Source organism: Tyto alba, unplaced genomic scaffold, assembly GCF_018691265.1.
Source record: "Tyto alba isolate M040663 unplaced genomic scaffold, T.alba_DEE_v4.0 Super-Scaffold_5, whole genome shotgun sequence".
NCBI lineage: Eukaryota > Metazoa > Chordata > Aves > Strigiformes > Tytonidae > Tyto > Tyto alba.
The window spans coordinates 1,686,690-1,710,916 of record NW_024881326.1 but is presented as its reverse complement, the minus strand read 5'-3'; the positions used below and the strand labels follow the sequence as shown (position 1 = coordinate 1,710,916).

At 38.5% G+C, this 24,227-nt stretch overlaps 1 protein-coding gene across 1 annotated transcript in view; it reads left to right on the top strand.

The window, feature by feature from the left end:
• The first annotated feature begins 333 nt into the window (after nt 1-333).
• Nucleotides 334-24,227, top strand: part of CUNH8orf48 (chromosome unknown C8orf48 homolog) — a 117,154-nt gene continuing 93,260 nt past the window's right edge. Inside the window, 6 exon segments of the mRNA XM_042807251.1 lie at nt 334-1,726; nt 3,348-3,603; nt 5,877-5,999; nt 12,692-12,924; nt 15,410-15,562; nt 16,643-16,727. Coding sequence (XP_042663185.1) covers nt 3,357-3,603; nt 5,877-5,999; nt 12,692-12,924; nt 15,410-15,562; nt 16,643-16,727 — 841 coding nt within the window. The 5' untranslated portion in view covers nt 334-1,726; nt 3,348-3,356.

Here is a 24,227-nt window from a genome sequence, read left to right as displayed (position 1 = left end):
CACAATACTAGTTGCTCATGCCTAAGATCTCAACACATCCTATGTTCTCACAGCTCCTATAACTCTGCATCACCCATATAACCAAAAAATCAAAATAATATTCTAAAATTCAAGCTATTTCATGGGGGTATTTGTAAGTTGTAATACCGGCAGCACCGAGGCTGCACTTTCGATAGAAAAATAACAACTATATGAAAATGAGAACTAGTCTTGCTACTGGGAAGTGGTAATTAATTCACTCTCTAAGACTCAATTTTGGAGTTTTAGAAAGTAGGCATTCTTTATTACGCACCGCACACACAGGGGATAGCTCCTCCTAATATGTGTGTCTGAAAACAAGATGTATACTACCTTAATCATGCATAGTCATTGCATTTTTATAATATTTTTATCATATTCATAACATTTCTGAGAACTCATTTAGCATATGTCAATATCTCTTGCACGTGTCTGTTGGAGGATTCAGGTGGTCGTCGGGGGTCTTCAGATGAAGGCTCATAGTCTTCTTCACAGTGTCTGCCAGCTGACCCTTACTTCTGCACAAACTCAGCCCTGTGGTCACGTAGATCTTGTCCTCCAAGGCTGGCCTGCTCTGGTTTTGTTGCTAATTTGCAGCTTTGTCTTTATGATTCTTTGCACCTGCCTCTACAAGGCCGAACCGCCTCAAGCAAGATTATTTACAAGTTCTTTATCCTACAGTTATACTAACTATTCCTCAAAAGGTCGGTATTTGCTCTGCAGCACAATGGCGAAGTGGCTTCAACATCTTAAATTGATCTTAATAATTCTATTCCACGAATATCTATTTTCTCATAATTTTAGCGCCCAGGTATGAGCTTAACGGGAGGCGCCGCTGCCCCCGGCTGCCTGAGGGGCGGGGAGGCCGTGAGGGGAAATGGCGGGAAGCCGGGGCGGAGCCGAGCGCGGAGGGAAGCGGGGCCCGGGCTCTCCGCCCCGTTCCCTCGGCCGGAGCCGCCTCCCCGCGCCGGGCCGGGGTGAGTCGTTCAGCGGGAACCGTTCGTGTGCTGAGGGGAGGCGGGGAGCTCCGGCGTGAGGAGATGGTGGGCGCCTTCTGAGGGGCCGCGGGTCCCCGCAGGGAAGGCTCGGCTGTGAGGGGAAGGTCAGGGGGGCGGCGCGACGCGGGTCCCTCCCGGGTGACAAGTTACCTGCGTGGGCTCGGGCACTGCGGAGCGAGTTCGTGTGCCGGCGGGGCTCGGCCTGGGATCAAGGAAGGCCGGGTGTCGGTGCCGGGAGTGTGGTAAAAGATCGCCCAAAACGTCTGGGTGACCTTCGGGTGTTCTAAAAGGGAATCGGTCAATTAAAATGCATCTTAAATAGCTTTGAAAAACTGATGTTTTCAGCCTGGAAGTGCAGGGTTGTGAAATTAACCCCCACAAACCACAAGCGCCCCACCTCCCTTGCCTTTGTCCTTTAACTAGAAATTACGCGGTGTAGAGTTTCTTAATTGGCTGTTACCGCGTGGAAACGTAGGTTTTATTGTCCCCTGCTGAGGGGACGGAGCTTCCTTCCCCCAGGTGGTTTTTCTAACGTGTTTCCCATTTTCAGTGACATCTCACACAGCCTGTTATCAGCAGCGAGTGAAGGTTTGGTCACCGTGTCTGTAAGACAAAGTTATTCTCGGGAAAGTAACTTGAACAGTTCTGCGGCTTCTCTTTTTCAGAAACCTTTCTGAAGCACTAAGCCTGCCTTCTGCCAATCTGCTAAGGTAGATATTAACTCAGCCTTGTGAGGAATAAAAGCTGCATGGTAACAGATGCAACTTTAAAGTTGTCTGTAAACATGCTTTTTCTGCTCTTTATAAGTACACTTATGGCCTCTGAGTTATTTATCTGCTGATGTCGTAACAAATACCTATTTTTCACTGTGAAAATTAGCTACTAGCAGTCATATCTGATATTATGAAGCATTTCTAGTTCAGCTAGTCAGGTTATTTGATGAAATTAATCTTCTCACTCTTTAATCATCCATGTGGTGCTTGTGCAGCTGCAGCTTTTTATGTCACTTGTGGGCTGGAGAACTAACTAATTGATTCTCTGTTTGCATTTCCTATTGATTTTCTCCAGTACACCTGATCTTAATAACCAATCTCCAGCCTGAATCAGTGGTGGTGTAATGAACAAAGAATTACTTGGTGTTTATTGATACTTAAAAGTTTAGATCAGGACAATTCTTTACTGTTTGGGACCATGTTAAAACAAAAATAAAATGTTTTGGACCTGGAAATGTGGCACTACGGTTTAGTTTTGGAAGTTCAGCCTTGGGAAAGAAGCCCTGAATTTGTTTTGGGGTCGCAGAGACTTCACAAAGTGCACAGAAAGACTTTGGCAATAATGTGGCATGTAAAACAGGCAGCATAGCATATTCAGTAGGGAAATGGCCGAAGTCAGCAGCTTTAAAACGAATTTACTTAAGCCCCAGTAACAAACACCAAGTCCAGAGGCATATCTGAATTTGAGGCATGACAGGCATGACAGTGCCTTTGTCTAACTACTGTTACCATGTTGGAGTTCCCATCTTTCTGATGAAGGAGCCACGACTGACTTGCTGCAAGCGTCCTTCAGAGGGATGTTGCCCATATGTTTACTTACTTCAGGAGGGTAGGGAAGAAAGTGGAGCAAAATTTCTCTGGACAAAGTTATTGAGGTCCTTAAATTCAAAGGAAGAAGGAGTATTGCATCATTCTAATAAAAAAGGGTAAAACAAGTAAGAAAAAACAAGTAAGAACCAAGCTTTTAAAATAAATCCATTACATGATGGGTAACTGGGGTCTGTTTTGTTCCTGGAGCTTGAATCTGGAGAACTTTATTTCTCTTTTTCACATTGGGAGCATGACTCTTCATTTGAGAGCATCAGCTGGCTGATGCTTCTTGTTTTCTTTATTACTTTTCTAGACAAAATCTTAGCAGAACAAGGAGGCTTTGCATGTCTGAGTGGTGAGAAGCTTAATAATCTGAAGGCAAAAAAATACCATTTTTTAAATTACTTTTTTGTTTTCATGAATGATTTTATCCAAGCGTTACTGTAATTCACTACAGCTATGAAAGGAAAGCTGCTCAGAATTCACTGCTGCTGTTCAGTGATAATTGTTATTGTGCACTTACCCGCAGATCTTAATGTGCACTCCTTTGACCAGCAGTAGTGCTTTAAAGGGTGTTGCCTTGATCTAGTGTGCTGATTAAGTAGTTATTTCATCCACCAGTTGGGGTAGCTAAATTGGGTGTGAGCTAAGCTGTAACAGTCCTCCATACGTCCCCCGTTGCTATAAGTAATCCAGTCATTCTTCCTCTATAGGGGAATTTGTCATATACTTTTGTTTTTGTTTGCAGTGGTGCACCATGACGACTGCCTCAGCAGATAGCTCTGCTAGCTATGAAGTGGTGGATGGAATGAGCCAGAGTTCCAGTAGCTGTGGTTTGGACTATTCAGAAGATACCTTTGAGCCCTCCAGCGAGGCGGAAGCAGCCTTCTGGCAGTGAGAGAGCAAACCATCTGTATCTTACTGTTCCACAGAGGATTTCAAGGGGTCCACAGTGTCAGCTAAGTTGAAAAGCATGCCATGGTTGGCAGGCCGACATCATGCAGGTATGCAGAGCTTGCCATGCTTGAGAGCTGTCTTTCACAGCTTTAAATCAGTGCAGTGGAGATGTGAACAGGCAAAAATAAAAATGGAAAAATTGCATACAGTGTTCTTGCTGTGCAAAGCAACAGAACCTCGGTATGCTGCCTAGATCTGTGTTTTGCGTGCTTGGGATTTGCTGACAGATACATGCAGAAGGGTGTGATTTGGCCATGGAAACCCTTCTTTAGTAATCACGTGATGCTGAAATTCTGTTGGCACGTTAAAAAAAATTCTGCAAGATAACTTGACCGAGTTACCCTGTATGAAAAGTAGCTGGGCTGTAAAATAATTTTTCCAAGGGCACAAGGAAAGTTCCAGGACTTGAAACACTTAAGAGGGATAGATGGTACCTTAAAGCTGCATCAGATGAGCAATAAAGCAGCAGGCAGCAGGACTAACTGCCTTAACGTCTTGTTAGGTTTTCCTTTGTCTCTGTGGGGTTCTCTGTCATTCTTCCACATTCTCCTTTTCTCAAAGTTTGGTCTGGTAAGTATTGTGAGTACTTGAAGAGATTAATATATTCTAAAATTTCTTTTTGGTTTGGGAGCTTGTCAGCATATATAAATATTATAGCTTTAAACATTAGCTACAACACTTTTAACAATTTTAAAAGTAGTGTGGACTTAAGATGTATTTTAATGTCAGCTGTTACTCTCTTAAACTGATTCTACTCAGTTCAACTTGATCAGCTGGCGTATACCAATATCTAATTAACTTTGTCCATACTTTAAAATTGGCAAGATGTTTCTTTTCCTCCTATAGATAACTCCAGTAGAGACGTTCCTCCTGTTCCTCATCCATTCAACACTCTACTGTGGTATTTTTTTTGTTTGTTTTTCATGCTGCAGTAATAACCAGCATCATTATCATAAGGAATCTTTTTAAAATACTGTTTAGACATGAAATCCCAACAGTGCAGGACAAAATTTGTTGACAGATATGTATACATGAATGTAAACCCTGTTTGTCATAGCACAGATTATAGCAGTAGATACCAGTGCTTCAGAAATCTTAATAAAGAGGTGATCATTGCCTTGGTGTCAATACATGCTACGTTGATGTAATTGAACAGTGTCTAATGGATTTAACAGTTTTGCTTTTTTTTTTTTTTTTTTTTTTACAAATGATAGGTTTTAATAAACCTTTTTTTTATTTTCTGGAGATATAACAGTTTTTTTTTAAACTATTCCATGTCTGACCATTGAAATCTTTTATTTCTAGCAGCAAGGAGTACGTGCTAGGTGGTATCCTTGCTGTGTACACAGAGGGCTTTTTAATAAGTGTCACCACTTTTTGTCTTTACAAGGTTAATGTTTCATAAAATTATGGAGTCATCTGAGTACTACCAGCTAAATGAGAAACTAGGGAATAATTCATAGAAAAATATTTTTGGAAATTTATAGCTTTCTGCAGTATATATCTTACTGAGAACAGCATATATAAATAATAAAAACTATACAAAACCTGTCATGCTGGTGTCCCCATGGGGACACATTATTTCCTTGGGTAAGCACACTGAATTTGCTGTTAGTAGCCTGTGAAGTAGAGAAATCAGGTGCTTCCTGAATGTGCTCGGGATTTTGAACTGGGACCACACCGTATGCATCTTGCTGTCAGTGGCAGTGACTTTTCGGATCTCTGAAGTCTTTTGTCTTTTCCCAGCTATTCACTTTCGTACCTTTGCTGTTTCCTCAGTTTCTGCAGAACTGAAGTTGCACTGGAACGAGCTGGAGAACAGGGAGCTGATACAGTTTTTTTTTTTTTAATTTCCCCAGTCCCATGTTGTTTTTCACTTGGATCAATACCTTGAGACGGTTCACCTGAGCTCCCAAGAGTACTTGTACTGCCACAGATAAAGAACTTATGCAGGGCTGAAAATAAGCGATGAGGCTGAATGAGGGAGGAGGTAGGTTGAGGTTAAGTTAGCATTACAGATAAAATTGAATGTGTCAACCAGCTCTAAGCAGTAGTCTCAGTTTTTCTCAGAGTATCCTCTGTTGTCATTGAATGGGGTGATTAGAACAAGCAATAGGAGATACTTTGTGGGACAGAAGCTTGCTTAGCATTTCACCCCCAAATCACTAATATCTTTATAGTTCTGTGGCTTGGGGGTTTCTTTTCCCTCAACAAGGAAAATGATCACATTCAAGTGGAGAATTATTTGCCTCCTACTTTGTTTTTCTGCAGTCCTGCTTTCTTTACAATGTATGTTCAAAGCTGCCTTTTTTCATTGTAGATGAGCAGTCTGAAGTAGCGGATTCTGCAGCTATAGAAAGAGATGTCATAGGAAAATGGATTGATCTGAAAAATAAAGCAGCTGGCATTAAGCAAGACAAATCTGTCATCGAAACTTGTGCTGGTAAGTTCAGTAACTTAGGAGAAGTTACAGTTCTTGTTTTTTTTGAAAGGGGATGTCAACTTTTAACTAGACTTAAATTTTATATACAAGCTATTGAAGATTAGCCAGGTAATTAGCCTGGCTTATTTAGCCAGGTCATTAAGTATGAAGTTTCTCTTTTATGCTTTCTCAGAAAACTGTTTGTCTCTCATGACACACACAGCTTTGATGCTCCTGACATAGTGATGTTATCCTCGTAATGCATTAGCACAAGATCTGGATAAGTACATTAAAAAAAAAGTATCCACATTTTAAATTTATCTGTAATCTTCACAATTTTACTGGACTGTTTAGTTTTTCTCTTTCTTTCCAGCTGCCCGGGTACTAGGAGTGGTTTTGTTTTTTTTTTTTTTTCCCTCCAAAATAAACATGACTTCAGAATTTGTGTGAAATGGTTTTGCCCCTGTTGATCAGTTGTGTTAATTACTGAGTGGTTTGCCATGTTTTAGTTCCTCTCCCAAGCTGAGGGAGGCAGCAGGGCACCAATTTTGGCAAGAACAATGGAGCAGTTTTAACCTACACAATGATGTAGTGTATGGAGGAGGAGAGGGGAAGGGAGGAAGGAAGGATGCTGTTTGCATGTACTGGTTACACAAGCAACTGTGAGAGCAGATGGTGGGATGCAAGTCCCGCTTAAGTCTTTCTGAGAAGTGGGTCAGAGATACTATTTTTAATTAAAAAAAAAAAAAAAGAGCAAGAAAGCTGTAGTTGAGCAAAAAATAATTGAAGCAGAAGGGGAATCTTCCTCAGTCTATATGTACGTGAAAAGTGAACAAACTCAGAAGTTTTGTAGGTCACCTGTAAGACTGATTAACCAAGGAGATCCTCGTGCCCTAGGTGCTTCATGGCATTGCACTTGCATACAAGCATCCGCAAACCATCCATATACATCATAGGGAAACATGACCTAAGATAATTTAGGCTATTCTTGATTGCGTAGCTCATTCACAAGTGGTGAGTCAGTGTTATGAGTTCCTGACTCATCCTCAGCATTTATCTTTATATTACTGGTTTTCTAAGACTGCCATGTAGTCAAGTGAGAAGACAGTTAATGTAGATCATCTCATCTGTAGTAGAGAGGCTTCTCCTGGTGAGCTGCTCTGAGATAGTCTTCCTAAAATACACCAGAATCTTGTGACCATTTGATTCACAGAGAAATTGAGAAGGATCTGATGAGTTCAGATTCATTGAATGAATAATAAACAGCAGTATAATGTTGAAGAAGTTTTCCGTCTCTACAGAGCTTTCCCTTGGAAGTTGCACTTGGGAAGATTTTATCCTCTTAATCAATTTCAGATTTTTGTAGATCTGCCCAATAGAACTTTGCCTTTGGTTTAGGGACTTTGATGGACAAGGAGAGTCAGAGTGGTCACTCAGTCTTGAGTAGCAAGTTCTGTTTCATTGGCTCGCACTGCATTGTCTTCCCTCTGCCTGTCGGGTTGCTTGTCATCTTAGCAGCTAAGCACTTTTCAGGTACATTGTTACGGTGCTTCCAACCACTATCAGTATGAAGAGCACAAAATAAGGTTCATGCTTATGCTTCTTTCATGCAAAGACAGTACACTGTCACGTGATTGGCAAGTTATCCCCAAACTCATCAGCATCAATTATACTTAGCCACACACTACATTTGTTTAACTGTAGAATATTAACATAAAATAAGCACAGCAACTTTTGCATAGTGACGTCTATAAATGCCTGCATCTCTTTGACTTAATAATAGAGTACTTGGTAGTCCCAAGCCTCTTATTTTTTTATCGACTTGGAGATTTCTTTTTTAAAAAAAGTACAATAGAAGCTGAGCTCACCTAGGATTAGACTGCTGCACAGTTAGTCCCCTCAGGAAATTCAGCAAAATGAATGATGTATGTACCAAGCGTGCATCGTACTTTTGAATTTGTCCTCAGGTAACAAAACAAAAATTCTTTTTTTTTATCTTACTACTCATAGGGTTAAATATGGGAAAAAAAAAATCCTGGTTTGCATATGGGAATGCTCTGGAATGTGATTTTTATTTTTCATAGTCATCTTTGTTGACTGAAAGAAGAAAAACCTAGATGCTGGCCTCAAGAGAAGTGAGAAATGTTTGTCATAGTCTGTCTTCCTTTTCTCTGGCCCTTTACTCCAGTGTTGTAGCAACTAGCTGTTATTAGACAAGTGCATCACAAACTGACTAGAAGTCCTCAATTCCAAATAGATTATTCCAAGTACCATTAGTCATCTCTAAAATTTACAACAGGAAACTGTAGTTCTTCAACTTAGATGTATCTGAAAGTTCAAGGTTTTTTTTTTTTTTTTTAATGCTCTGACTTGTACTGTATTCGGAAATTTGTTCTTACCTTTGTAACAGGTCTACATTTAAACATTTTACTCATTTATTTTTCTGCAGTGTTACCATTGCACTATTGCTGGCAAAAATGAGAGCGCTTTACTTGTTAGTGTATGTTATTTAGAGGCACAGAAATGTTTGAGCAGCATCAGACAGTTTTGTGGCTGAAACACACTTCAGTCAATATTACCGATTTAACCATTATTGTTATTATGATAGTGGTGTCAGTGATGGGAAATTAAAAGTAGAAAAGGCCAGTGTAGATACAGGCAAATAAATACCTGGGGTTCGTGGTGTTAAGGTGAAAGATGCGGGCATGTACACGTAGGCGCGTGTGCACTGAGGGAAGTATAAGTGGTTTTCTGTATCAGATATTTTTCCAGAGTATTTCTGAGTAGATCTAGTTTCTATTCACTTTGTGAACAAAGTTGCATATGTCCAAGCATTTAATTGTTGACTTACCAAACAGTAGAAGTAGTTTATTAAGAGTATTTATTGAATGTAGTAGTAGTAGTCTATTTATGAGAATTGAGAAAACATCCTCCTGCTCTGTTTGGAGGAGGGAGCAGGCATCCAATTGTCTGTACTGGCTCTCTTTCCTATTCCAGAGCTTTTTGGCACCAAAGTTTACTGCTTGATAACACACACAGATTGTGGGATTCCTGCAGACCTAGTTAGGCCCTAATATTCCAGACTTCTGCTTCCATAGTAAAATAGTATTAGTGGAGGCTAGATGGAGAAATTCCAACCAACAACATCTAAATGGAAACCCTGGACATAAAGAAAGCTCGCTGAGTGCATTAATGCCTTTATGGAACTGGGAAAGAATGAGTTTCTTCCAAAAAAACATGGATTTTGCAAGAGAATTCAGACTGTTTATATCAGTTCTGTGTTATCTGCACAAATCTTTCAAACTACGTTTGATCAGGCTGTCAGCATATTAATCTGAACCACTGCACTCAATTGTACAAATTTGATTGAAATAATTATGAAAGTGTTATCTTGAGATGCAGAATTAAAATCTTTCTGAACAGTAGTTATCAGTTAACTGCCTTTCACAGTTATCTCCCCTTTAATCATTTTACATTTTTTCTTCTTGAAATAGAGTATTAGTAGAGCATAATAACAACAAAATGCCTGCCTATTTTCCTATTAAATCAAAGTTAGACATCAAAGGAAAAGGAAACTCAATAAAGATTTTCTTTATTTCTCTCCCTCCACTCATATAGATTTAAAATGTCATACTTAAAGATGTAGTTGCACACAGAAAGCAAAATCTATGTAGGTCGCTTAGTTATAAACCACACAGCGGGGTTTAGGATGTAGACATGGAGATTAGCTTATCTGCGGTGGTACATGCTGAGTGCTTCTGTAATCAGAGCAGCTTCGTGGTCCAGTTTGTTGTGCTTTACTTTCTAAATATTCTGTGCTTCATGACCTTACTGCCGTGTGATACATGGCTCTGCCTTGATGTCTGATCTGGTGTCTGGCTTTGCTCTTGTCATCTGTTCCTGCCGTACTCCTCTCCAACAAAGAGGATGTGGGAATAGAGGAGTCGGGGCAACCAGGCATCAGCAAAATGTACTTCTGGAACAGTAATTGGCACTGGCAGGGATTCTCTGTAGACAGACGTGCAGTGACATTTAAGTCTGCCACCACAAATGGAGATTGAGCGTTCGAGCATGTCTAGTTCAGAGATGGGAAGCAGGGAATACGTGAAAGACAGAAGAAATAAACCCAACCACCAGAGCGAATGCCTGGCTCCTCTTGTATGCATCGCTTTCTTTTAGCTGAAGGGCAGGTGAACCTCGTATACCTAGAAGAAAATCTGAAAGTGTTGCTCTGCAGTTAAAAGACTAACTTTTCAGAATTTAACTGTGCTGACATTTCTCATCATTTTTTTGTTCTTGTTTCAGTAAGATTATAGTCCTTGGTGATTTTTATTCTTTTTGAGCTTATTTACTGTTGAACGTGAATTAATATTAAACAAGAAACTTTTTGAAATCGGTTGTGCAGTCAGGTTTAAAAATTGCTGTTCTCTTTGCTAGTATTTTTTTCTGATGTCTGTAGGTGCAAATGAGCAAATGGGTGGGTATATGACAGCACACAATTCATGCACTATTAGAAACCAGTTCTTAATTAAAGTGTGTTTCTATATGTCAGGAGAAACTTAAGTGAATTAATTAGGCTGGTATTAAATTATCACAAAATGTTTAGCAGACCCCATGTGTTTTACTTACGCATTTGAGTACTCAACTTAGTATATGTAAATGCTTTGTTCTAGTTGTTTTTTTTTTTTTTTTTTTTTTTTCCCCCCCTACAATAGGAACTTCTTAATATTTTTATTCATTCTATCTGCAGCATAATGAGTATGCCACTATTTTATCAGTGCGGTTAAACCCAGTGTGGCACATGGTTTACACTGTTTTGCAGGGTTTCTCCGTTGCAATTGTAAGGAAATGACCTGATGACTGAAATGGTTGTTTCCACTCAAATGTTTATGATCCTACCCAAGAAAAAGTTTTTGTTAAATTGCATTTTAAAGTTTTGTTAATTCCTATTCATCCATCTGTAAACTATTACTGTGTCATTGTCTTTAGATAATTAGATACATCATCTTCTAATAAGGAATAAATTGCTTTATGATGCTTGATTCTGAACTGTGGTAGATGCATTTAAATCACATGTTTTCTTTGCTGTCCATAAAGCAAAGCTCACTGATTCTTGCTTTGCTTAGTCTTAACTATAGATCCACTTATGCTTTATACAGATTGACTGCATTTTTGAAGAGATACTCAGTTTTCTTGCAGAATGCCACAGCTCTATCTTGTGTACTTTGAGACTAAATTAATCACAGCATATTTAGGTGAAGCTTTACATTCATACTGTTCAGTGTGTTAAGAATTTGTTTTTGTGGTTACGCCAAGGGTACCCTATAGGACTGGAATGCCAATGCACTAGTTGTCAGACAAGCACCCTTAAATATGCAGTGAAATACGCAGTGCCTGTTTAGAAAAACTAAAACCAAATTTAATCACTGGAAATCACAGTGAAACAGGCAATAGGGACAATGGTTTAAATGATATAATCACACTTTCCAGCTAAATGGGCAGTATAATTTGTTTCTGAATACTTTGAGTTAAACCAAACTGACCCTCACTTACCTCTGTAGTCATTATCAATTATCTGACTTTTTTTGGCTGTCACAGTGGAGTCAGAAGGGAACACTGTGTTAGCATTAGCTATATGCAAAGGTATTCACCAGACTTGTAGTAATGCTTACTGTCATGTTTTGTCTTCTCATTTCTCCTTTAATTACACACATTTAGTTTAGTTGTTTAAACATTAGTGTTTTGTTGGGTTTCAGTAGTTGCATAAAAGAGAAATCTGTGTTATAAAGGTAGAGAGGTACTCTCCCCTGTTTAAATAGTTGAAAACAGTGGTAGCTCTTAAGGCCACATAGTATTACACAGCATCATTACATGCTGATGCTCATGAAATACAGTATTGATTGGCTGTGCTTAAGCCTGTGGAAAATCTCCCACTAAGCATTGAATGAAGTTGTAAATCCATCCTTACCTGCCCATCTGAAGTATAATCTCATAGTTTTTATTTGTTATTACCTGCTAATGGGAAAGATAAGAGCAGAGTGAAAGATGTTGTTTAAACAATGTCATATAAAGAATTCAGGAAATGATCATTGAAGCTTTAGAGGAAAGTATTTTCTAATATAATTGCATTTCCTGAAAAAAAACAAAACAAAATAAAACCAAAACAAACAAAAAAACCCAAACCAAAACCTAACTGTAGATTGTAGAATATATTTGAGGTGTTTTCCAGAGTTAGAAATAGCCTTTAATTTTTCACTGTCTTATGAATTGATCCTTAGTTTCTAGATGAGTAGCTCTCTTTAAATGCTAATTAATTTTGTTTTAGCAAGTTGCAGTTTCAGGTAGGAAGAAGCTAAATCTGTATTAGGCAGTTATTGAAACTCAGTTTATTTAATGTCATAGTATTCAAGTACTTGCTTTACTAATATATTTGTGTTGTGTCATTAAGTTGCCTAATTCTTTAGGGTTCTCGTCTCCAAAGAGGAGAGGGGATTATTCATAGGACATTTATTGTGCAAGTTCCTACAGTTATAATCCAGATTTTTATTTCAATTCTACACTGCTCTTATTACAGTCATTGCCTCTAGGCTTGACATTGGGTTTGGGTTTTTTCTTAAATATGTAATACAAAGTCACACAGGTATAAGACCAGTAATTCTTCTTTCCCTGATAGGGTAATTGACACTTTTGTTTTGTTGATTTATGCCTGACAGAAACTACTGAATTATTAGATGGAGAACTGGATGCTCTCCAGTCTTTTTGCACCATTAAGATAAGCAAGATGCGTCAGCAGCTGATCTCGAAGCAGGCAAATGGTGGCAAGTCAAGAAAGCTGCAGCATGGATTCACAGCAAAGAAACCGGAGACAAGTGACTTGAACTGCACTGTTCCTGATCAGCTAGTGAACAGAATCTGCCTGAAAAATATCAAAGAAACTGTTAAGCAGGTACTGCAAGGAAGAAAAAGTATTCAGATTTTTATTTGTGCTTTTGGGAGAACACTGGGGGGAAAAAAAGCCATAATGTAAGGATCAAATCAGGCAGACCTTACTGATGCCACACTCAGGCCTCTGAAAGATTTTTGCTTGATATCTCAAGATTTACCTTTCTCATCTTGTTAGACACTATGGCAGAACTGTTGCTAGTGAATAATCAAATCATTGTAAAATATTGTCTGGTGACAAAATAATGATGTGTGTGTGATTGAGCAGGACTGGGATGGATGGTCAGTTATTGCGGTCCACAATAACCCCTGGGTCAACTGAAGAAACAAGGCTTGTTTTCTGGTTGCGTTGGCATCTGTTATTTATAGAAGTATCCTGCGTATGATTTAATTGCGGAGTCTTTGTGACTCCAGCATTGAAAGTATTCCAAAGGCAAAACCTCCCTTCTGCTCCCAGCTTTCTTAGACATTATGTAATATTAAGAATTAAAGCATGTCCAGCAGAATCTTCGTGACATCAGTTCCTTCATTAAGAAGGATTTGTATCAGCTTTACACAATTCAAAGTGCTTTTCTTTTCTCCACTAACCCAGTTTTTTTTTCCCCACCATAGAACAGGTGCTCTGACACAGCTACTCCTTTCAGCTCTGCATCTAAAAGTCTCAAGACTGGTATTTTTTTTGGCCAGTGATAACTGCATTCTTGCTTTGTTCTTGCAGATGGATTTGAATCTGTGGTTATGTGGATTTGAGTAGTGATCATTACCTACAGATGCCTTTACCTGTAAATCTGGGCCTTGGCAAACTTTTGTAATTTGTTTGAAACTGGTACAGAATGTCTGCATCTGGGAAAATATTTCTGATAAAAAATGAGCTTTGAATAGTAATTACAGTCATTGATTTTGTTCTATCTTGATCGTATTTCCTGGCTTTAATTTATTGCCATATAGCAGAGCAAAAGTGATAACATATTCCTCTGCAGAGCCTGTGTCAGGTGAGCAGGGAGTAATACTTTTAAAGTTGGTTCTGGCATGATGATTATTTCAGGCTTCCTCTTTAAATTGTTTTGAAATTTCAACAATCTGCATTCTTTCACTGTATCGATGTTAACCAACCCATCACCCAATTGTTGTAGAATTTTTACTGCCTTTTTATTACCACAGTAAGACAAATACATTTTCTAAGAAAAGTAATTTTGACTCCTATGTCTATTTGCTTCTGTCTTTACTTCCACATAATAACATTTTTATACAGAAGAGAAGAAATCAAGGAAGACGACAGAGAGTCTTGAGCCATGACTGCCTGGGATTGATTCCATTGCTTTTGTAGCAAATTACTGCATTTATGTAACGAGATGGAATCTGTGTGAATTAAATCAGATAAAATTACTGATATTTCATAAATGCAGAAATAGTGGGATTTGTATAATGCTATTAAATATGCTTAAGACTTTATGGTGGATAGAAAACATAGGGATAAGTGGTACTGTTTATCTTACAAAGAAGACTAGAATTTTGTTTGTATTCTGACTCAGAGTTGCATATAGATAGTTGAACTAATTGATTCAGAGTTCATTTACGTCTTAGAATTTGTAAAGATAATCATGACCTCTGTGTTTGGTATTTAAGGCCTTATGCATATTGTCAGCACAGGAACACTGCTTTTCCTGTAGCCTCGTTACAGACAGGCCGTTACATATGGTGGAATTATTGCTGATTAACAGTTGCTCGTACTGAATTTTGATGATCAAGTATTTGAAATGTGGAATAAAACATGTTAATTTAACATAATTGAGACTTCAAGAATGAGTGTATTTGCTATTGTGGAAGACTGGTTACTGTGCACAGGTTGGCTTCCTGGAACATCAGGTATTCACTAAGCAAGAGTAACTAACGGCTGGTGGGGCTTTAAACATATTTAACACTAGCAAAATATATCTAGATTTACATTGGCAAAATTGTACTGAGCATCCCTCCAGGGTCAAATGAGTTATACTAATTAAAACAAATCTTTTGCTAGTGTAACTGTATCCTCACAGCTGGTTTTGCCTGGTCACTGATGTATTGCTTGGCAATACATGACTTCATTTTTTTTGACAGTTATGGTTTCTGTGGAAGAAGTCAGTAGTGTCCATGCAACCCCAAACATCAGGGAAACTCTGTCTATTACAAGAAGAAATAGTATTTTACAGATCAGTGCTATGGCTCTGAGATACAAGTAGATAACTTTAAATGAAACTAAGTTATCAGTGCTGGGAGGGGTAATACTGGGGAAAAGCAAATATATTTAGTGTGAAAACATTTAGACAGGCACATCAAGATGATAATGTGACAAAGATTATGACATAATTTACAACTGCCTACAAAAGTAACAAAAGCAAACTTTTGTCTTTAGACAGTAGCTATAGCTTTATTTTTATTGGTTGTTCTTAATGGAGTGGCCATTTTGCTAGGACAGACATTGCACATTGCATCTAAGTCTCATCTTTCAGGTGACAGAAGCTCAAATCCATGAATCTTCAGTGTGCCCTGACTGTCGGAATAAGAAAGCAGAGCTAGCCAAGATTACCTTTCTCAGACAAAAGAAGATTCTAATGGAAAGTGCTTTAATTCAAGAGAAATTGGAAGAACATATTTACTCCAGAGTAAGCAAATACTGTTTAAATAAAAGTTGTGGTACATTTCATACATGCCGTAACTAAAGAATCCGTAAGCCAGATTTCCCCCTGATTTATGGCAATGAGATGAGATTGACCTGAGTGCAGTGCAAGTCAAAATAGAATTTGGCTCCATATCATTAATAAAATGCTTGGGACTAACATACTGGTCGATTCGTTTGAGCTTGCCTGATTTATATAAGCTGAAGGTCTTTCCCAGGATTTCTCTAGTTTGTTTACTGACAGGCTGTCCAAGACAAAATGCTAAATAACAAAATGATGTGATAGTTAATAACTTAGCCTATACTAGTTTTCCTTACTCATCCTTTGGTGTAGGAGTCTCAGAATAGGACACTGCAGTGTGTTACAGAGGCTAAGAGTGCTCAGATACTGTTTTCTCTGTATCTGCAGTTGCAAAGATTCAAGTATTGTTAGGAACTACTCCTGGAAGAGACGGTAGGCAATGTAAGCTGAAACTTGCAGAATTCTTTGGTTCTTCTGTAGCTGTTCCTCAGGATGATCTTCTTCCTGCAGGAAGAACTCTTCCCTCGCTTTTTGAAAGGGAGTCTAGATTGAGAGCAGATTGCTTCTGAGCAATGAGTAAAGAAGTAGTGCTTCCCGAAGCCCTGAGATCTAGCTTTCTGTGTTTGCAAGCAGGGTGGGAATTTGTGCGCTGTGCCACCACACATTCTTTTTTTACCTAATAATGCCAGTCTCTTGATTTCTGACTATCATTCACTCCATATCTAAGATTTGAGAACTTCAGTTTCAAGTGGGGCTTCACTTTTTTTCTTGTTTTTCTCCCAGCTTCCCTGAAAAGGCCAACTGCTTTTTAGTTCCCCTCCTTAGGGAAGAAACTTGCTTTATAGGGCAGATTGTTGACCACACTGTTCAACAAAGTTTTTAAATAGGATGCTTTAAAAATCCAGCAAAATTGTGATGACTGCTGCCTGCCTAGTTGCTTTGGAGGGTCTGGATGTAGTTGCTGATGGTAGACCTGTGATACAGGGCATGAGAAATGACAGGAATACAAACCCAAGTGATTTCCACGTTTCCTTTTTATTTCAGGATGTGCTTACATGTATAGGAGAAGCGCTCAGAAGCTTTCCCAAACCTTCAGAAGATCCCAGGAACTTATGGCAAAGGCTGAAAGGTCAGAAAATGTGGGGCCTGGAAGTAGTAAACAACTCAAGGACATAAAGAACTGGGAGAGTCTTCTGTGGGCAGTCACGTACTGAATGCCAACGATTGTGGATATAACCTGTTTTGTCAGTGATGAATTGGATGGTGGTTTAATATTCTTGCAGGTGGAACCAGATACACCCAGCATGCTGGCATCTGGGTTACACTTCAACTCTTTATTCTCCTAAATGCAAACGTTACAATATATTGTAATCCAACTATATACATTTTTCAAATTACAGAAGCCCACACTTTCTATTATTAATCTGACAAGTAATAAGTATTGTGTTTTGTGGGATTGCTTGTGGGATTTCAGAGCAGCTCACAGATGCTTCCATCCATAAGGAAAATAAATGATTCTATTTTTCGAGGCAGGAAGGTATAATTACTGTATTTCAGCTCCATCTTTGCCCACTGTCTCATGTTAAATTGACAGTGAGAGCCCCAGGTGGAGGAGAAAAAGAAGGTTGCAGAGTAACTATAGAAAGGAATAAAATGAAATGGGGTATTTATAGAACTGAAATAGTGAGACTACAACAGAAATTAATCAGCAAGACTGAGGATGCCAACCGGACAAGAAATGATAATAAATTAATCATAGAACCTATATAGGATTGGTGTCTAGGAAGAGAAAAAACAACATAGATTAAATTTGGAATAAGATGCCAAATAATGTTTTTGACCCTTTTTTGAATATACTTTGGAAGCAGTTGTAATTTGCTATCATTTTTCGAGATGGCAAAGTCACTGTCTTCCAAAGAATATATCTGGATGAAAGATTGGTATTCAGTACACATCCAAATAAAATGGCTTTATGCTAGGGATCTCATTGGGTTAGGCAATGAAATCATCTTCACTGTAGCCTCAAAAGAGGTATGCTGATCTGTGGGCACAAATGCAGCCCACCTTTCTGATTACTGCTGTCAGCAGGAGCTCGTTGCATTGCTCCTGCAGCAGCCCTGTGGCCGTTGGGCTTGTGTGAGTCACAAAGTTACTGCCTCCCATCAGGTTCCGGTTTCCTGACTTCTGTGGATTTAGATTTCTGAAGGCTGTGGAAATATTGAAGGAATGCCCTTATCTACAAACTCTTACTAATTTTTGTGATAAAGCGAATATGATTAAATCTTAGTGTTACATTTTATTTGCCCATTCTGGGACAAGAATATGTAATGTTGAAGTTGGTTTTGTATTTTATACCCATGTAGTTACTTTCTTTTGTATGCTACATATTGTTCATAAGAGTGCTTGAGGGCTATTTAGCCTCTTGTTTTCACTTCCCCACAAATCAGTGGAAAACCTGAAAAGAAATGCTAGGATATACAGGTAGGTAGGCCTACCTGTGTTAGCAGATATCTGCCTTTTGATGCTTAAAACCTACCTTGAATGATTTCCTTGAGAGTTGATCCTGAGTAGGTCAAGTCTCAAGTGAAAACGCAGCCCTGAGTTGTTCAAAACTAGTCGTCCTCACTGCTTCGTCAGCAGGTTATTCTGGCGTCTTGTAAACAGCAGGTTTAATAGTCCATTGAAAATATTCCCCTAAACTTGGCTTTAACTTTTGAATTGTCACTGCAGATTATGTAGTTACCCATTACTTTATAATCCTTAGAAATGTTTAAATCCCTTAAATCTCCTATCTTCCAGTTTTACAAACCTTTTCTTTTTAGATACTCCATCTCTGTTCTGTGTTTGCTTTGGACTACACTCCCTGTTTCTCTTAAGCCTTTCAAAGTCTTCAGCCATCTGCCTACGACTAGGCCGGGGACGCCCGTTATTCCATGCAAAGTCTCATAAGGGCTGTCAGATACAGAAGTGGTGATCAGGAACTGAATCCTTTGAAAATGCAATTTTGTTGTTGTTGCCAATGAACACAGCTTTCAGCCCTTACAAAAACCACAGAAAGTGAGGTCTAGGACTCTAAATATAGATTGGTTATTTTTATAAGTAAAAGAAGACATTTTGATAGTTTTGTTTTCAGTACATAGATGCTTTCTAGAAATATTGAATTATTTCTTTGCAACTGTTATCAAGCCTTTATGTAAACACATTGAACTATAAGCTGTTTGGGTTGTGCACCTGACAAAATTTGTCTGTAGAATAGTATTCATACTCGCACAGCACAGTGACTGCACAGTTCCTGTTTGTTTGCATAAATGTTACAAAGACAACTCAGAGAGCTCCTGAAAATCAAAGCGTATTTTGATTATGTCTGTTGCATGTGTTTTCCTACTGCTCACTCCAGTTCTTTCATTTTTTAATTGAGAATGACTCTGAGATCTGAGTGTTTGTCTTCTGCTTTCTTGTAGCAGTTATTAGGGATGTACAGTGGAATGAATGATCTGAACATCTAAATAATTTATTTTAAAATTCTGCAGTGTTTGAGACTAGAAATCCAAAAAATCTGACATAGAGGATGTAGGAAAAAAAGTAGATCATGTCTCTTCCTTTTTCCCCTCATAGGAGCCCCCCCTGCCCCCCTTCCTCAGCAGTAGATTTTTCTTTTGATCCGAAGAAACACTCTAAAACTACGATTAAGAAACATTTATTCATCTGCTCTCTTGTTTGTGCTTGCTGGGGCATAAAAGGAGTGAGGTGGATCAAGGGTGATTCATATGGTAAGCAGCTGTAGTACTGAAACAAATCAGGCTGCCTATTAAAAGTACTTTGGAGCTTTTGCTTTCTAGCTTTCATGCTACACATAGTTGTGTTATTTAATCTTCCGAATGATTTGTGATGTAGTAGAGTTTATTGCTCTGAACTTTGTACAAATGCAGGAGGGTTTTTATATTACACATAATATGTTGTTTTGCATTATGTGTATGCTGATAGCTGGTCTTGTGATGTTCTACTTTATAACTGACCCTTTGGATTAAATGATATTCCTCAAATTATCATTAAAATCGCTTTCCTGTGCTCTGCAGCAATGTAATTTCCACTTTCATTTGCCCTAGCTTTCTCTCTTAAGAAATAAGCCTGGCTTCCAGGCTCAGTCATTCCTTAGTCTTGTTTCTAACCATCTGTTGGGCCATGGGACTTTGGAATTCATTTCTCCTCTAGGATAAACTTCCACCGTGTTCACAGTAAGCTACTAGCATGTCTTTTGAATGGGAATAAAGTTTTAGTGCCATTAACTTGCCTGGATATGAACTGGGAACAAAGATAACACGTTTGAATACTGATTTCCATCTACTTGTGAAATATGTAATCAGGCTGGTGGAGGTTGGAAGGGACCTCTGGAGGTCATCTAGTGCAATCCCTGGCTCGAGCAAGGTCATGTAGAGCCAGGTGGGACCTGGTCCCCCTGGTCCACTAGTCTTTACATTACTTTTGAATCTTTTCTCTGAAGCTATACTAAAAACTGAAATGTTTCAGGCCCCCTTGGGGCCACTGCCTTTTCATAAATCCATCTCCTAGTCATGGTTTTGTTGCATGGCAAGAGCCAGTTACTACTTTTTTTTTTTTTTTTTTTTTAAACCATAGCCAGTTTGATTAGCTTCCAAGAAGAGGAGCTGAACTCATTTATTCATATTGGGAGCTTGACAAAAATTCTAAAGTAGTGGCACTGAGGACAAGGTTTTGCTGCTGAAAGGGATCGTGTTCCCCTGCAAAATTGTTAGCTGACACAGTGCCCAGATTCTTCTTCAGTAAAAACCTGAATTGTAGCTTTCAGTGCAGTTATTCCAAATCATGCATACATAGTCCAGCAAGAGCTGGAGTGCTTCCAGCTATGTATTTTTAAAGCATTTTGAAATATACTTGCATTCTTCAAATTGTAATTTTATTACCATTCAGTATGATTTTTGGAGAATGACTCTTTATTGTCTCCACTCAATAAGAGCTAAGCTTGACACTATGTGCAAATTGTTACTGCCTGCAACAGAGTTGGTATTCTAAATGCCACTGTGTTTAAAAAATGTTTTTTAATTTTGTGACTACATATGTTAATCTTACAAATACTACATTTGCGTTGTTTTTATGCAACTAGCTAACTGTTCCTTTTTCTTCCACAACTAAACCTGAAGATCTTTTCCTGCACTGAAAGCAGCATGATCTGTGCAGGGGGAGGCTGGGACATGAGGGGGAGTGCATACCTTCTGTTAGTAAGGTACTAGGTCCTCTTGTCTTTTCAAATTACCTATAGACTTGATCAGGGTACCTTAAAAAAACATTTTCCAGCTTCTTGGCATGGATAGTCACTGCTTATTTATTCATTTATTTATTTTGTAATAAAATAGTACTGTTTGTTCTCACATAGACTAGTGTGTATAATCCATAAATACGTTTGTAAAATATATCTGTAGCATGTAACAGAATCCTTTAGAATATTCTGTGAAAATTCATATTTTTAGTCGATAGCACTTTAAGAACATTTACATCCTTCATCTTGACATTTTTAAATAGAACATTTTTTGCCTACAGAAGTTTACAGCATCATCACAGTATTATAGCCTGTTTAAAAATACATACAGCATTAATGGTAATTGCAAGCAAGCTATATACTTGAGCAGGGTTTCTGTTTGTAAATTTACATGTTTTCTACTTTTTAAAACAGTTACGTATATTAATATTACATCCATCACTTTATTAGAAAATAGTACTTATATATGCTACTCACAATAGATCTGTCATTTTTTCTGTGACATAATATTACAGGCTATGAAAATAGAAACACACCATTGTATGGTTGGTTTAAAAATAATTACAAGCCTAGTTAAAAAAGTGCGTTAGGCTTGCTCTTTCCTTGGTAAATTAGGTTCCGCTAACACTGGATGTCTTTAATCCACTTATGGTTGGAATGCCACTAGCACCTCTCAGCACTGAACCTTGTGTGAAAGAAATACTGACTTCTTACCACCGGGTAACAAGTTTTGGGCTCGGTCCTGCCTGCTGTCTGCATGGAAAGTGGTGCTGAAGACATGGGGAGAGTTCTTCAGCTCCAGGCTTTCAGAACCAGGCTGCTACTGCTGAGTAGCTGTGAATCTGATTTACTCTGATGACTCCAATTGGATTGCAAAATCTTCAGCCAGATGATTAGATCAGTGCAAGGCAACACAACTCCACTGATCTTTATCAGCTGTGTTGGTTTGCATTAACCAAAATCTGACCTTTTGCCTTCCATGGGCCAGTGGATTTTTGAAAGAGTGCAAGCAACAGATTTAAATTTAACTGTTTTAGTAATACAATAGAGATTAAAAATACATGATTGCGTTGGTTCTACTTGGCACAAATGAGACTAAATATATAAATATATATATGTATAATAAAGCTGTAGGAAATCTCCAAACTGCTAACAACTCTTAGAAATGAGATAAAACAAGGATATATTTGCTTGGAAATTTCATAGTTGCCGTTCTTTTATTATATTCAGGCAATGCAAGAGTATTTTATGGTGGATCCTTTTTTTTTTTTTTTTTTTCTATGAAAGAAGTCCAGGCGTGCTTTGAAAAATGCTCTTTTCGTGATCTTTCTGATATTCCTCTTGTGCTTTCTGCAGTTTTTTACCTCGCAGTTTCCACTTGTGAAAACAGTAGGTTACTAGGGATGTCATTATCAAAGAGAAAATAATGATCAGCACTATTATCAGTGCAATAGTGGATGAGAGGGACCCCTCTAGCTGCTTAGTTTCAGTGTCTCTTGTTGTGTTTAGTTTAGCAAAGTTTTCGTAGTCTGTTGAGGCCAAAAGTGTGGGTACAGGAACTTCTTTGAACTTGGGCCTCATTGAGATTCAGTAGTTGTTCTCACTCGGTCAAAATTTCTGAAGAAGCAAGTACTACGATTCCCTTGTCACCTGTGTCATTCGTAAGACAGTTTTCTCCTCGGGTTCTCCAGGCATAGATGGGGCTCAGAAGCTTTGTTTGTTTATGAAGCCAGAGAGCGTAGGAATAACAGTGCGTGTCACAAAGTTTACAGCACAGGTCATCTATATCTGAAGTTGTATAAGTCAGAAAAGTGTGTGCACTCTTGTCTTCTTTAGGGAAGGCTGCTTAGCCGACTGCCAGTTTGTGATTCTTTGTTTTCTTGAAGAGATAATTGAAGAAAATTGAATCAATTTTCCAGTAGCATTGTGGTGGCAGGGCTTATCCTCAGGCTTAAAAGAAAAACAAGCACTGCAACAAGTGTAGTTTCTATCTTATGAATTTTTTCAGTGAGAGGTTTTTTTTTTCTTTCCCCAAATATTCCCAAAAGAGAGTGAAATCAAAGGCATATTTTTTTACTGAGGGGCAGGCTTGGGTTTGCTAACATCGTAGGCATTAGCAAAATCAGCTACAAACGAGGAGCTGTCATGTTAACATAGGGTTTTTATTTTCCCCTCTTTGATATTTTCTCTCAAACTTGGCTTGTCTGGAGAGGATTTTGATTTGGGGGTTTTGTCCTCGTTATACTGGAGTTTAGGAGGTGTCCTCACTGATTGCAAATCTGGAATCTGGAAAAATGACCTGGGTGAAAAATGACACAGGATTATTTAAGAGGTGAGCTCCCCTAAAGGCAGTGAGCTGTAATCTAGAATTTAAAACCCTTGCTCTTTCATAATTCTGATAGAATTTCAAATAGCTTTAAGTCATTTGGCTTTGATACATGCTATGTGTGACAAATCCTAAAAAATGTACTCATCTGAGCAGTTTGGAAGTTAAGAGCAGGCCCGGAGAAGATGAAGAGCTGGTCTGCCCTCCCCCTTCCCTCCTCTCTTCCAAATCTCACAGTTAAACCTGATGAGCGACAAGGCTGCTCTGCTCTTGCTGATTTCTGCTTCCACTCAGGACACTAGGATTTGGCCCCAGGATATTTTACTTTGAGGAGCTGTAAGCACTTTCAGAGCTATTTATTTCAAATAACAGATTGCTCTAAACCCCCTCCACCCTACTCCCAAATGCTTTGAGGCCAAAATTAGGTTTCAGAGATCTTGCAGCATAACTGTTTGGAGATGCTCTGTTTGATAAGATGCAATTGTAAATCATTCTCTTTATAGAAATTTGTGGCTCATCCCACTCAGGCTAGCAGAGAACTGAGGGTCTCTCTTACTAATTAACAGCACGTTCTTGTTTGTAATAAAGAGTGTTTACTATAGATTAGCATTCTGTTGATGTTAAAAGATGTAAATGAGCAGTTCTTGCCAGTTTGGAACAATATGTTCAAATAGTCAGAAATAAATGTTGATTTTAAAAAAGTTTAAAAGCCAGATTTTACTGTAGTTTAAGACAAAAAAATTGCATGTTTGTAAAGCTGATTGAAAGTTCATTTCACATAAGGGAACAAGTGCAACGTACCACATCTTTGATGGTTGTCTACATGTTGCACTATGGGCAAGTCGTATATCAGGAGGTTATGACAATAGAATTTTTTAGTGCTACTTGGCTACGTAGTCAACATCTTTCTCAAGTAGCCTTGGGAAAGAAACTGCAATAAAAGAATTTAAGAAACTGAGAAATGCCCTTCTGATTTATGGAGTAGCTAAGTGTCCACCACCCACGTGAAA